Source organism: Monodon monoceros, unplaced genomic scaffold (assembly GCF_005190385.1).
Source record: "Monodon monoceros isolate NGI ecotype Baffin Bay Population unplaced genomic scaffold, NGI_Narwhal_1 Super_Scaffold_16, whole genome shotgun sequence".
Lineage (NCBI taxonomy): Eukaryota > Metazoa > Chordata > Mammalia > Artiodactyla > Monodontidae > Monodon > Monodon monoceros.
Window position 1 is genome coordinate 28,119,407 of NW_021703772.1, and position 15,372 is coordinate 28,134,778.

Genomic DNA, 15,372 nt, shown 5'->3' on the forward strand with positions numbered 1-15,372 from the left:
CCTTCCTTCCTTCCTTCCTTCCTTCCTTCCTTCCTTCCTTCCTTCCTACCTTCCTTCTTCCTTTCCTCCTTTCTTTCCTTCCTTCCTTCTTTCCTCCCTTCCTTCCTTCCTTCCTTCGTTCCTTCCTTCTTTCTTTCTTTCCTTCTTTCTTTCCTTCTTTCCTTCCTTCCTTCCTTCTTTCCTTCCTTCTTTCTTTCCTTTTCTTTCTTTCTTTCTTTCTTTCTTGCTTTCTTGCTTTCTTGCTTTCTTGCTTTCTCCCCTTCCTCCCTCCCTCCCTCCCTCGCTCCCTTCCTTCCTTCCTTTTCACTTTGGTTCAGTCCCTGAAAGAAATAATTACATTGTTTACACAATGTTAGAGTTACATAGAAACTTAGAACCCATCTACAAACACAGAAACAAAACTGACCTTCCTTTTACTGGGGCTGGGGGTGGGGAGAAGAAAAGGAATGTTTTGATAGACAAATGGCAAAGACGCTTAGAAATTATCAGGAAAAGGTAGTGGGGAGGATAGGAATGAACATGGAATTGGTCCTCAGCTTTTTACCGCATATAAGACTCTTAGAAAGTCACTTGGTCTACCTCCAGTTCTCTGCTTCCGCTGGACCCTCCTCCTGGGAGGTCCTTCTCCACCTGTAGACATTCTCCTCATGCCCCAAGCCCCAGCTCCACTGACACCTCCTCTCTGAAGCCTCCCGGGATTCCCCCAGCTCCTCAGATGGACACTCCACCTCCCCTGCGACCCTGGGCACTCAGTTCTGATGTTCCACAGAATTAGAAATTGTTCTCTGTGTCCCTCTTCCTCTATCTTCCCCTTTTCCTATTTTAAAATTCAAGGAAACTGTGGCCCAGAGAACAGCAATTGCTCACCCAAGGATATGGTACCATGAGTTGTTGGCAATACCTAGATTTGAACCCAGATTCCCTGATTCCTAGTTTAGTATTCCATGAATCTATCTTTTCATTTCTGGCTCATGTGCGCGTGCACGCACACACACACACACACACACACACACACACACACACACACTGCTCTACTGTGAGGTAAATGTAATGCCTGAAGAACACTAGTTATTTCTGCCTGAGCATCAGGTTACTGGACACAGCTGGTGATCCTCACCTTTGTGGACATGACAAACGAGTAGAATAGGCTTAGCAACGCCATTGTCATTGTGCCTAGCATGTGCTTCGGCCAATGTCTCAGCCCATTCCTTTGCTGTCTGTGCTTCCTGCTTCCAGGCACACTATGACTTGGCCATCAATGTTGCTCTGCAGTGGCTGGATCACTCAGAAGACTTAACTTGGCTGGAGTGGGAGAAAGTGTAAGTTGAATAGTTTTTTTTCTTTTTCTTTTTTTTTTTAACTGTGAGTAATGACAGAGGAAGTTCACCACAAGGCACTCAGATTTGAAAACACTATGGGGTACGTATCCCCTCCAACTAGAAACCTGAAGAAACCCTCACAGTTGTCGATTCGAGGAAGTCATATACATGCTTACATATTTTGCATCTCTGTGAGCTGGTTTCTGTCAGATGCAGATCTTTCTTGCATAGAACGTTCTGCCTTAGAAATAAAACTGTGCTTTATTGTGTACGTGCCTTGACTTTTTTTAAAAAAAAAAAGATCAGTTCTGTGGGTAAGGCTGCAATCTTTTCCTAAGAACTATTAAACACAACTTCTTAAGCATTTAACCAGATGTGCGCCTGAGCTGAGTGGCTTGAATCACCACAGTTTGAATCTTTGCCGGGATTATTGGCATCTTCTCCCATGTGTGCCGAGCAGACCCACTCAGTTAGGAAGAACATGAAACTAATGAGGCCAGGATTGAATCGCTTGTTCTGGAGGCCAGCTGTTTTTTCTGCTCTGTGACTTTAGAACACACACCTGGTGCTGAATGGGTGTATCAGTATTTAGTTGTAATAAGCAGAAAATCCGGTTTAAACGGACTTAAGCAAAAAAATAAATAAATTTAAAAAAGGAGAGAGGGAGGAGAGATTTATTGCCTCTGTATCTGGAAAGTCCACGGCTAGGTCCTCATTAGGCATGGCTTAATTCAAAACTCAAACCAGGTCATCAGGCTCTACCTCTTGGCTATTTCCTCCGGATGGACGCTATTCCTAGTTTCAGCCCACTTTATCACGACATTCAGGCCAGGGGAGAATGGACTTTTTAAAAATCACAGAATTGTGTCTCAATGGCTCTGTTTGCTCTGACTTATCTGGGGGTGCTAGCTAATTTAGGCCACAGTGTGTTTTCCATCCTTGGAATCTAGGGATGTCATCAGCTTCCCTGGAAGCTTACAGGCTTGCAGGAGGTTAAGGCAGTCACCCCCAAGCAAACTGCCACAAGAAGGGGAAAGGATATAGGTTGGTGAAACCACAATTTTCCACCATAGTGGCCAGTCCACCAGGATTGGATAGCTGCAGAAATGTGGATAGATGAGGGCAAATCCGTCACACTGTTGGAAGATTCAAAATTCAAAGTGTACACTTTACTGATGTTGGATTAATCATATCAATTTTGTGAATAGCATAGCACACAGCCATTGGTAATTACTTACTACTTATGATTATTGTCACAACCTTAGCAGGTGTCAAACAAAACAAGAATAAACCCTCCATTCTTACTTATTCATATTCCCCCTTAGGAAAATGCCATTTCGGGGTAGACCCATATATCCAAACCACAGAGAACGAGAAGCAATGATTTTATCGTCTTATGCTGGAATCTTAATGGTAAGGAAAAGAACATTATTTGCATACATGGAGATTTTGTATCTACAATGTGCATTTTCATATTAATGAATATTTATTTTACTTTTTCAACCAATGTTTCTAAATATGTAGAATTTACTAATTAAATTTTTATTTTTAAAGATTAATAAAAAGACTGACTTCTATATTGTATTGTGAAAACATTTATTTAAGGGGAAAAAATAACACATGGATAATTGGTATTAGGGTACTCTGATTTATCCATTTGTTTAGAAGACATTTATTTGGTGCCCACGGTCTCCAGGCATGGTACTGGATATATGGGAGCTATAATAGCTTTGTTTTATAATAAAAGAAAAGCCATGGTATGATAATACATTTTTGTTATTGTCGTTGTTGTTTAACAGAACAGCATCCCAATTGAGGAAGTCTTTAAAATTTATGGAGCTGATTCTTCTACCAATTCTGGTGCTACCAAGGTAGGGACGACCTGAGACTATCAATATAAGGGATTTTTAGAGAGAATTTCTTTATTTTATGAATTCATAATGTTGCATTTCCAGGCATGAAATAACAGTTTTATATCATGATGGATAAAACCAGATGTAGCCATATCTTACTTGGGTAATAAATGTAAGATGCTTTCCTTAGGTAGAGGACTATATTCATAATACCAAATGCATTTTATGGAAGGCCAAAGAGGCAGCCAATAGAGCACCAGGCTTAGAGTCTAGATTCTGCCTCTGTCTCTGATTAACAGAATTTCTCATTTACACCTTTCATAATGTGGATCTGGTAAGTCCAAGCGCTCCTCTTGTATGATGTACTATAACTTCTAGCACTAGGACAAGATCTACAACATTCACTCTCATGAGAAATTATCTAGTTTACTGCTGCCACATTTCTCCTGCCCACAAGACTACTTGGAAGTCAGTCTAATAGAAGCACTAACGATCTGGGAGTCCAGAGACCCAGGGTGAGTTCTGACTGGGTCCCTTTCCCTTTTTGAGCTTCCATATACTAATCTTAAAAAAACAAAAACAGAAACGGAGTATTCTGAATGATCTTTACAGTCAGTTCAGGTTTTGCTGTTTATGAACGTATGAACCTTTAGTAAACATTTAACATATGGGCTTCTACTTAGAGGTGAACTACCGATCCCTTTAGATACTTCTAGAAAAGGGAAGAAGAAAGGGCAGATGGGGTGGGGTTGGCAGGGATGTGTAGTGGGAGGGAGTGAGGGAGGGAAGCAGGGAGAACCCACACCCTCACATGAGGACTTCTACTCACACAGCTACTTTCAATGCCCCCCACCAGGATTTGGAAGGGAGGCGAGGTCAGGGGCAGGGCTACAGCCATAGGAATGCCTGCATCCTTTGTTCTCTTACCTGCAGACCATACTGCAGACAGTGGGATCCTATAAAGTAAAAAGTCCACCAGGGCCAGCTTAGGAGTCGAGCATTTCCTCAGAAGTGTTGTAACTGAATCCAATGGCCCTCTCACCTTAATCCGTATGTAAGCTGGCCTGGTCCTGAGACTCAAGTTCCCTTGATTACAGAGGAAATCGGCACCTCCTCTCTGATCACTCTGGTTTCAACTCTATCCATTCATTCATTCATTCATTCACTCACTCATTCATTCAATATAGTTGTAGGTGCAGGGATACAAGGGCGGGTGAGTCAGAAAAGATGACTTTCTCATGGATCTCATATCTCGGAGCTGACATTCTACCTTGGCTGAGGTATAAGCCACACCAGACTCAGTGCTCCTCAGAGACCCAAGCTGTTCTTGGCTTTTAAAGAAATCCCAGCTCTTCTGTGTTCTTACAGAGACAAGCAAACCATGCTGCTTCATTCCTGTTCGTTTTTTCTGCAGCTTTCTCCCTTCCAGGCTGCCCCCTTCTCCCCTTTCCTCAAACCCTCCCCGCCAACACATACAAATAAATATCTGAGCCCAAGCTCCTCTGCTTCAGACATTGTGTTTTCTCCCCCTTCATCTTCTGTGCCTGGGAGAGGTCTAGAACAGGCCGTAGGCACCTCTGGTTGGTTGGTCTCAGCTCAAGTGGCCAGAGAGCAAATACAGAAAATCACATCCTGGAGGGAATGGCACTGTGAACCCCTCCAGTCCTAGCTGGGTTATCCATCAAGAAGGTTTGCAAACATGGGTGTCAGAGTAGCTCAGATGAGCCAGGTTCATTAAAGGGGCCAGAACAGGAAGCCATACTGTTTAGAGCGGGCTGGCCAGTCTCTATCCATCCATCCGGCCTTTCATTCATTCATTAAAGAGCCTTTATTCAGCACCTTCTCTGTTCTTCACAGTCTCTGTCTTCACAATCAGTTACCAATAACAAAAAGTCCAGATGTACAGGTAGACTACATAATGACCAGTTCTGCAGGGAAATAAATCGTACCCTCAGAGAGGGGGTGTTGTCGAACTCAAGTTCACGTGCCTGGTGCACAGTGAGACCAAATGACCGAAACATCTAAGTTTGGAGCAGAGCAAGGTTTATTGCAGGGCTGAGCAAAGAGAACGGGGCAGCTTAGGCTCAAAAGACCTGAACTCCCTGATGGGTTTCAGGGAAGACGTTTCTATAGGCAAAGTTTGGGGGGAGGGCTGCAGAGTATGTAACCCTCCTCTGATTGGTTGGTGATGAGGTAACTGGGTGGTGTTCTGGGAATCTCAATCATAAGCCTTCTGGTTCCAACCAGTCTGGGGTCCGTGTGCTTGTGCTCAGCCTGAAGTGACCTCCTCCACCTGGGTGGGAGCCTTAGTTCCCATAGAAGAACTCAGAGATACGTATCAGATTGCCATGCCCATCCCCTGAAGAGGAACCAGGACCAGCCCCCATCTCTGCACTACTGCTCTCTCTCTCTGCGTTCAGTCACTCCCCTAATTGGTAACTGTTTGAATCTGCCCTTTGGAACTCAGGGAATGTCTGATGCTTTTTTTCTACAAACAGAAAATGGGGGACATGGAAAGGCTTTGGTGTCCAGGAGGGCTCCACAGGGTCCTGCTCAGTTTCAGCTCCCCCCCCTTTTCTTTGATACTCCTCAATCTTGAGGGGAACAGGTGTTGGACAAGAAACGGAATAATGTTTTGGAAAGAGAGGTTAATCATAACTCAGCAGAGGATCTCGGTTTTAGGGGGACTGGGTTTCAGGGGCTTTCCTTCAAAGACCTGAGTTTGTTTATTGTTACAGAATATGAGTGTCCTATACTTGAAAGGCCATTTGTGTAAGGGTTAAGCATGAGAATCCTAGAGCCAGGTAGCCTGGGTTCGAACCCCAGCTCTACCAGCTATCAGCAGATTAATCCTGGGCAAGTCTTCGAAGCTCTATCGGCCTTGATTTCATTTGTAAAAACAGGGACCAGAAGATGAGTTTCTGTGGGAAATGAGGTGAGTTGTATCAGTAAAGCCCTTAGTGGTTGGCACATGGTAACCTCAAAATAATAGCTATGGTTATGGTTAAGGTTCTGGTACCCAGGGGGAAGGGGGTGTATCTAATTTCCTCTATATTCCTCTAAATCAGGGTTTCTCAACATTTTGGGTCAGATAATTCTTTGTTGTGTGTGTAGGGGGTGGAGTCGGGGCTGTCCAGTGCATTGTGGGATGTTTAGCAGCATCCCTGGCCTCTACCCATTAGATGACAATAGCTTCGCACTCCTGCCCCGTGATGTGACAACTAAAAATGTCTTTCAACGTTGCCAGATGTCCACTAAGAGGCAAATTCACAACTAGTTAAGAACCACTTCTCTAAATATTCAAAAATTAAATAGCTCATCAAGCATCCATTGTGTTATTAATACATTATAAACCTTGCCTATTTTAGATAACAAATTCTCACAAAGGGTATGAGATGATGTGAGATACAGACATAAGCATCTGAGGATCATCTACCCCTGTGGACCTCACAAGCTCCTCACTGATTCAAGGATGCCAGCTCAGGTCTTTCTCTTGTGGCTACACGTCGGCTCTACTCAGGCACCCCCTCCACATCTTAAATTAGCAGGACCTCTTAATGGAAACGGAGCATTTCAAAGATTAAATTGTAAGAGCTATTTTAAAACAGTCCTTTGGGATTTAACATAACTTCAAAAAAATGGTTTTAACTAGGAGGTGTGGTTGTTCAAAAAAAAAAAGTTATTGACAAAGGTTCCTCTCTAACTGCTTCATGTATATATGAATCACTTTTGATTCCTTCGGATAAAATGTCTCCTAAGCAACAGCTAAAATCCTTCCCACTCAAGAGCTTAAAGCCCTGTTGAATACTAATCAGATTATGTAGAATTTCTGGCCTCTGGAATTGGCCACTTTGGTACCACATGGGTACTGTGTGTGGGCTTGATGGCTTTCTTCAGGACTATTTGCTGCCACCTAGTGACAGAAAGGCCTCCTGGACTCAGAATTGTTCAATTCTGTTAAGCTTCGTGTTCTGCTCCCGATAAGGGAGCTGGTTTTGGCTGACAGGGAGCCATTTTTCTGCTGAGGAACATGGACGCATAGGGAAAAAAAATTTAACTAAGAACTTCACACAAGTGAGGGTAAAAGGAGCATAAGTGAAGTAAAAGGAGCATAAATCTTCCTTCAACAAATAAAGCAAACAATAAAAATATTCTTCAGCTCCCTTTGACACAGAAAAAGGGGAAAAGGAAAGGGGGGCAGAGAGAGTGAAAACTGGTGTAACAGAGAGAGGAAAAAGACCAAGGCAGGTAACTAGAGAACATCAGAATCTCTTCTTTCCACACCCTAGTGTCTGACCATCCATCATTTCACTCTATCCAGACTTACATCCAAAGCAAGCTCTTCAGAGGCCAACAGACTGGCGTCTAGTCCCAGCTCTGTCACTTGCTAGCTGTGTGGTACGCTGAAGATCTCAGTAAGTAACTTTGAAGTAAAAAAAGAGCACATGATTAACTCCAGCTTTAGGATTTCAATGTCATCCTACTTGAAAAATAATTTTTCTTGTAAACCACACAGGAAGCCATATTAATTGCTTGCATGAATCATCAGATTATCAGGAGTCATAGATATGTGAGCTGGAAGTGACTTTAAAATCCTCAGGTTCTCTCTTCTCCAGTGGACAGGGAAAAGCCTGTCTTTTTTTTTTTTTTTTTTTTTGGCCATGCCACGCGGCTTGCGGGATCTTAGTTCCCTGGAACCCAGGCCACAGCAGTGAAAGTGCCAAGTCCTAACCACTGGACCACCAGGGAATTCCCTGCAAAAGCCTGTCTTGAGTCTTCTAAGGGTAGAAAATGCATCAGGGATGCCATACGAGCTGGTTCTCTTTCTTACACGTGGCATGTATCACGCTGCAGGGCTGTTATCATAGCCCCACCCTTGCTCCACACAGATACAAAGCCTCCTTGTAATTACTTTCTGTGTTTTAGGGTCATCTTTCTGAATAGATTACATGCTTCTTGAGGTCAGAAGCCATCATTCATGCTTATGTTTAATTCTTTACAATGCTGGATATGACACAAACTCTCAATAAATATGTTTGCCATTTGAATAAAAGGCTGAGGTCAAATCTAGACGTGCCCTGCTGAGGTGGCTATAAGCTGTCCTGTCTATAAAGACAGCACGACTTCATTTATTGTTTAATCCAAATTTTCTGTCCTTTCTGTGTGAGGTGGCGGTGGCCCAGTAACTTGCTAGCACGTTCTCTGGTTTAGTTGATTAAACTTATCACAGTGTGTGGGTACCCTGATTGCCTGATAGTTTATTGGTTTTTTCTCCTCACTCAGCCCTGGAAAGGCAGGAACCTTGTCTGTCTTACCAACCACAGCTCCTAAAACAGGGCCTGACCCACAGCAGTGCTCACTGGAAACTTGTTGAATGAATGAAAGGTTGAAGGACAGACAGTCCTAACCTTGAGGAAGTTTCCAGTGCAATGCAGCAGACAGCGGGTTATAACTATTGCACACTGGGGGTGTTCTACGTGACGACGTGTTTTGAATTCACAGAGGATTGAGTCAATAATTTGGCCTTAGGATGGGATTGGGGGGTGGGATGCCAGCACCCGAGAGGGGAGGTGGGGAGACATCGGGGTCAGTTTCTCAGAAAAGGTGATGTCTGAGCCACATCTTAAAGGAAAAGTAGGAGCCTCTAGGCAGAAGAGGAGGAAAAAGCTATTCCAGGTAAAGGGAACCATGTGAAGAGCATCATTGTGTGAAAGAACATTCTAGGCAAAGCACGGCAACAAAAGGCAGCGTGGGAAAGTGCATGACCCATGAAACATGATCCTCAACTGCTAGTAATGTGTCAGGACGGCGGGTTGGGGAAACAGGCCGAGCCCTGAAACAAGTGCTATAACCAGCAGCTGTGGACAGCACGAAGTGGGTGCAGCTTTTAAAAGTAGAACTGTTTTTTTTTTTTTCAGGTTCCCAGAGCTCCACCCTTCCACCTCTCCTTGCACCCTTTTGCCATGTTAACAGCACCCAAAGCAGCAGAATATGCCCGCAAACAGAGTAAGCCTGTTTACCTCCATTGCTTAGAAAAATTTAAGTAAAACTAGGAGATGTACTTACAAAGTAAGGTCAAAGTTGTTATGGTAACATCTTTCTGTCTGGTGGAATTTAAAAGAATCAGGAGCATTTATGACTTGATTTCCCTCCATCATTGAAATCAGGGAAGTCATTTCTCAGAAATTTTGGTGATGGAAGCAAAGCACCCTAGAAGGGAAGGATGTAAAACTGAGGTGGACTCATTTTAAAAAATGTTTTTTATACAGACATGATGACTACGTGTGTCTCTAGGTGTCAAGTTAAGAAGGGGAGCAACGAATCAAAATGCCACCAGCAGCTCTACAAAGGAAGCAAATGTCACAGAATGGAAACCATAAAATAATTTATCTTTGGACACACAGCCAAAGAACAAAGTAGGTCTAAAAATGCAAACTGAACCAAACTGATACCAGGTGTTTGGGGAGTACTTTACTTATATTGTGGCTAAAAGTCTAGCCTTTGGGAGTTAGATACTCTGGGTTTGAAACTAAAGCCCACTGTATAATATACCAGCTGTATGATTTTGGGCAAGTTGCTTAACCTCTCCTCCTCTGCAAAATGGGAAGAATAATGGTACTTATCTCTTAAGGTCGTTGAAATGATTAACTGATATTATGCATGTTAAGAGATTAGAACAAAAAAAAAAAAAAAAGAGGGCTTCCCTGGTGGCACAGTGGTTGAGAGTCCGCCTGCTGATGCAGGGGACACGGGTTTGTGCCCCGGTCCGGGAAGATCCCACATGCCGCGGAGTGGCTGGGCCCGTGAGCCATGGCCGCAGAGCCTGTGCGTCGGGAGCCTGTGCTCTGCAACGGCAGAGGCCACAACAGTGAGAGGCCCGCGTACAGCAAAAAAAAAAAAAAAAAAAAAAAGAGAGATTAGAACAGAGTAAATCCTAAATAAATACTGACCATTATTATCTTTTAGCATTTGAGAAATACTATCCACAGTTAATCAGCTATTATTCTGTTGATTCAAATAAGTGTGTTGAGGAGAGGATTTGTATTAATATCTGTGTCAAATGTTCCTATTCTCGGTCCCTTTCTCACTAATGAAAATTTTATCTTTGCCTGCTTTGCATCTCTGCTGCTTCTGCCCTGCCCATCTAATTCCTTTGACGTTTATGCTTCAGAATTCAGAGAATGGTCAGAGATGGACAGGGCTGGAAAGTAAGGAAAAAGAAAGGAGGGTTCTTTGCCGTTCCAGCTCTGCGTTCTCAATTGCAATGTGCAAAGTGAAAAGGAAATTTTAAAAGTCAGAGAGACCAAAGCTGAGCAGGGAAAGAATCAGAAAAGTGGTACAGACTGGCTGGCTGGGATGTTTTAGGGTTTTGTTGAATGAGAGACTCTGGGTCAGCTGGAGGGTTGTAAGGTAGGAAAGGGAAAGGGGAATTTTGAAAACAGAACCACTGGGTTATGAATTGGGTTTGCTTCAAGAAACACAAGTGAAAACTGAAATTCCTTTTTATGTAGTTCGGTTGCAATACTATGCATTTTTAAAATGTGAATCTCTGAATAGACTGGGTCACACAGGGCTCAGGGTTTATTCAGATTTTCTGAGGCAAACTATTGACTGATTAGAAATGTAACCTTATCATAGCAAATGCTTTAAGAACTGCCTGAAATCTTTAGTCACATCAGGGCTTTAATACGTGTTATTCTAGTAACAAAAATCATGCTATTAGGAAATATTTATGATATTGAGTTTTCTTTTAAAGGTCTTTGTTATAATGAGATTTGAAGGTATAGCTTTTCTAGAACTATATCTTTGTTACTTAAGATCCTTTTGAGTAAGATGATGTTAATTTTTAAGATGTCAGTTTGGGGATAGCAAGCTTTAGAAAGTAAAACAGACAACAGAAAATCAAAAAACAGTAATAACTCCAGAAATAACATACACGTACATGCACACACATACACACATACACTGATAATCTAGACCTTAAACTTAATCATGAAAAAATAGATCTCTGAGACAGGGGTTCATAGCCCCCTGAGGCTCATCTATGCACCCATGTACTGAAAATCTGGCTCTCAAGATTACTCATTGGTATGTTATTTTGAATGTATAATTTCATTCCTTGTATGTTTTTTTCCATAACCGTTGAAGACTGTTGGCTTCTTGATGGAAGCAGATCTTCTATTTCCTTATTATTTCCTATATGTGTATAAAGTGCTTTGCAGGCAGTAATATTCAGTAATTATTACTGATTAGTGAATTGGCAGTAAGTGAATGGTCCTTAGGTGAGTGCTTTCAAACCACTGTGCCCTACCCATACTGCCTGAGAGGCTCGTTTTAGGGACCAACCATTTCTATAGGCTAATTGATGCTTGTAAGCCCAGGAGTGTCAAAAGAATAAGTGCCCATTTTGCAGTAGGATCAGATCCTGACATGAATTCCTCTCATAAGGCCCCTTCTTGACAATCAAACAGCAGAAACCACATTCGTGAGGGTTTTTCATGCTTTATTATTTGTGTACTTTAGGCATCTCTTCCAACTCTTGGGTAATGTACTTAATAGTTTTTTTAAAATTTTTATTGGGGTATAGTTGCTTTACAATGTTGTGTTAGTTTCTATTGTACAGCAAAGTGAATCAGCCATATATATACATATATCCCCTCTTTTTTTGGATTTCCTTCCCATTTAGGTCACCAAAGAGCACTAAATAGAGTTCCCTGCGCTACACAGCAGGTTCTCATTAACTATCTATTATATACATATTAGTATGTATATGTCAATCCCAATCTCCCAATTCATCCCATACCTCCTTTCCCCGCTTGGTGTCCATACGTTTGTTCTCTATGTCTGTGTCTCTATTTCTGCCTTGCAAACCGGTTCATCTGTACCATTTTTCTAGATTCCACATATATGCGTTAATATATGATATTTGTCTTTCTCTTTCTGACTTACTTCACTCTGTATGACAGTCTCTAGGTCCATCCACATCTCTACAAATGACCCAATTTCATTCCTTTTTATGGCTGAGTAATATGCCATTGTATATATGTACCACATCTTCTTTATCCATTCATCAGTCTACGGACACTTAGGTTGCTTCCATGACCTGGCTATTGTAAATAGTGCTGCAATGAACATTGGGGTGCATGTGTCTTTTTGAATTATGGTTTTCTCCAGGTATATGCCCAGTAGTGGGATTGCTGGGTTATTTGGTAATTCTATTTACAGTTTTTTTAAGGAACCTCCATACTGTTCTCCATAGTGGCTGTATCAATTTACATTCCTATCAACAGTCCAAGAGGGTTCCCTTTTCTTTGCATCCTCTCCAGCATTTATTGTTTGTAGATTTTTTGATGATGGCCATTCTGACCGGTGTTAGGTGATACCTCATTGTAGTTTTGATTTGCATTTCTCTAATAATAAGTGATGTTGCGCATCCTTTCATGTGCCTCTTGGCCATCTGTATGATGTCTTCTTTGGAGACATGTCTATTTAGTTCTTCCACCCATTTTTTGATCAGGTTGTAAAGTAGTTTTTCAACTATAATAGTAATACATGCTTACTGTAAAAATTTCAAAAGTACAAAATATAGATAATGAAAAGTAAAAGAATCCTCACTTTCCCATATCCTTGTCCTACTCCTCAGAAGTAACAACTGTTAATAATTTTCAATTCAAATATTTGCCATACATGTACATATACATATACATACACGCACACCTATCTAGTTTGTTAGAAATAACAAATAAATAGTTTATTAAATGTATGAAAAATACGCTTTCACAGTTTATTGTTTGAAGAAATTTTTCATGTATATGTTTAAGCTTCTTAGTCTTTTCTTTTGTGGCTTATGGATACCGTATCATGTCTTTTAGCTGATGAACATTTTTTTTAACTGCAAGATATCAATGCCTTTTTCAGAAATTTCGATTCCAGTCACTGAATTTCTTCAATAAGGGAAAAAGAGAAATTATTTTTTAAAAATCCAGGTATTCTAGAAAACAGTTTTCAAGATTTCTTTTGTACTGTATTGGTATTAGTAGCTCATTTATTAGTCAAAATGGGTATGAGCAATGCCATATCCTTGGAAAGGCAGAAAAAGAGTGAAAGACAAATAAGAACAAAGAACAAGGGCAACAAACAGAAAACATTAACAAATAAGATAGATATTAATTCAACTATATCAATAATCATTTTGATCATCAAAGGTCTAAATGCACCAATTAAAAGACAGAACTCAATAGCCACAGACTACTGTATCTGGAAAGCACAGAGCATTCCCATCACTGCAGATGTGTTAAAGATGTATGTTAAAGAAAATATAGCAAATATGGCAAACTTTTTTTTTAATTGAAGTACAGCTGATTTACAATATTGTGTTAGTTTTAGGTGTACAGCAAAGAGATTCAGTTATACATAAATGTAGCAAACTCTTAACTGCAGAATCCAGGTGGTGGGCATATGTATCTTCATTGTACAATTCTTTCAACGTTTCTGTATGAAAATTTTCATAATACAATTATGAAGAAGAAAAAAAAGAAATTGTCAGAGTGGATCAAAAAACAAGACCCAATTATATGGTGCCTATAAGGCACCCTCTTAACATAAAGACATATATAGATTAAAAGTAAATGGATGTAGGGAATTCCCTGGCAGTCCAGTGGTTAGGATTTGGTGCTTTGACTGAGGTGGCCTGGGTTCAATCCCTGGTCAGGGAACTAAGATCTTGCAAGCTGCACAGCACAGCAAAAAAAAAAAAAAAAAGTAAATGGATGGAGAACAATAAATCACGCTAGAACTAATTAAAAAAAAGAAAAGTAGCTATATTAATTTCAGACAAAGCTGACTTAGAAGCAAGGAAAGTTATTAGGGATAAAGAAGGGCATTACATAATGATAAAGGGGTCAATTCTCCAAGAAGACATAACAATCCTTAACATGTGCGCGTCGAACAACAGAACATCCAACTATGTGAGGTAAAAACTATTAGAATTGCAGAGAGAAATCAATGATTCCATTTTCATAGTTGGAGACTAACACTTCTCTATCAGAAATGGAAAGAGGGCAATGTAAGTTTAAATTCAAAGCAATATATAAGAAATTCAAAATAGTATGGTGCAGGCACAATACACAACTGCTGAGGGGCAAAGAGATGATTTGCTTTGGTCATGGTTAGTGAAAAGAAGTATTATTTTTATTATTTTTTTTAATTTGGAAATAATTTCAAGCTTAGAGAAAAGTTGCAAAAATAGTACAAAGAGCTCTCATATACATTTTACTCACATTTGCTAATTGTTACCATAATATTTTGCTTCATTATCTTTACCATTTTTCTCTCTCTGTCTCTGTCCCACTCTTTTATTCTCTTCTCTCTTTGTTTCTCTTTCTCTCAGTATATATTTTATTTTATTTATTTATTTATTTATTTTGCGGTACGCGGGCCTCTCACTGTTGTGGCCTCTCCCATTGCGGAGCACAGGCTCCGGACGTGCAGGCTTAGCGGCGATGGCTCACGGGCCCAGCTGCTCCGCGGCATGTGGGATCTTCCCGGACCGGGGCACGAACCCATGTTCCCTGCATCGGCAGGCCGACTCTCAACCACTGTGCCACCAGGGAAGCCCCTCAGTATATATTTTATACTGAGTATATAAAACTTTTTCTAAGCCATCTGAAGTTATATACACCATATCACGCTACCCCTATATACTTCAGAGTGTATTTCCTAAGAATAAAGTCACTCTCTTAAATAACTACAGGATGGTTATCAACTTCAGAAAATTTAACATTGATACTTTACCATATAGGTATCAATTTTGTCAATTGACCAATACTGTCCTTTTTTATATATTTTTCCCTGTGTGGGATCATATATTGTATTTAATTGAGAAATATAACTCAATTTCCAAATGTCTGAGAAAAATTCCATGGAAATTCTTTTGCACCCACTTTTATTTTAATTCATCTTTGTCAGTAATTTGGTATCTGATATTTGACCTTAACTCCTATAGATTGAAAGCTAATATCTGTGTCCATGTTAAATTGATGTGCTTGATACAAAAATTATCTTTTTATTCTACAGGTCACTTAGAAACTTGGAATTGCACCATGGGAGTTCGTAATAAAGTCTCTGGGAGAAGAAAAGTCTCTGCATCATCTTAAAATTGCAACTCTTGCTGGCATATTTTTCTTTGCAATTAGCTTTTT

The 15,372-nt window shown here is 40.7% G+C and overlaps 1 protein-coding gene across 1 annotated transcript in view; it reads left to right on the top strand.

Moving 5' to 3' along the window:
• Nucleotides 1-9,552, top strand: part of CUNH2orf80 (chromosome unknown C2orf80 homolog) — a 12,563-nt gene extending 3,011 nt beyond the window's left edge. Inside the window, exons 3-7 of the mRNA XM_029224552.1 lie at nt 1,237-1,319; nt 2,645-2,732; nt 3,119-3,190; nt 9,091-9,178; nt 9,467-9,552. Of these exons, the coding sequence (XP_029080385.1) occupies nt 1,237-1,319; nt 2,645-2,732; nt 3,119-3,190; nt 9,091-9,178; nt 9,467-9,552 (417 nt within the window). The remainder of the gene's footprint in view (nt 1-1,236; nt 1,320-2,644; nt 2,733-3,118; nt 3,191-9,090; nt 9,179-9,466) is intronic.
• Nucleotides 9,553-15,372: the final 5,820 nt, after the last annotated feature.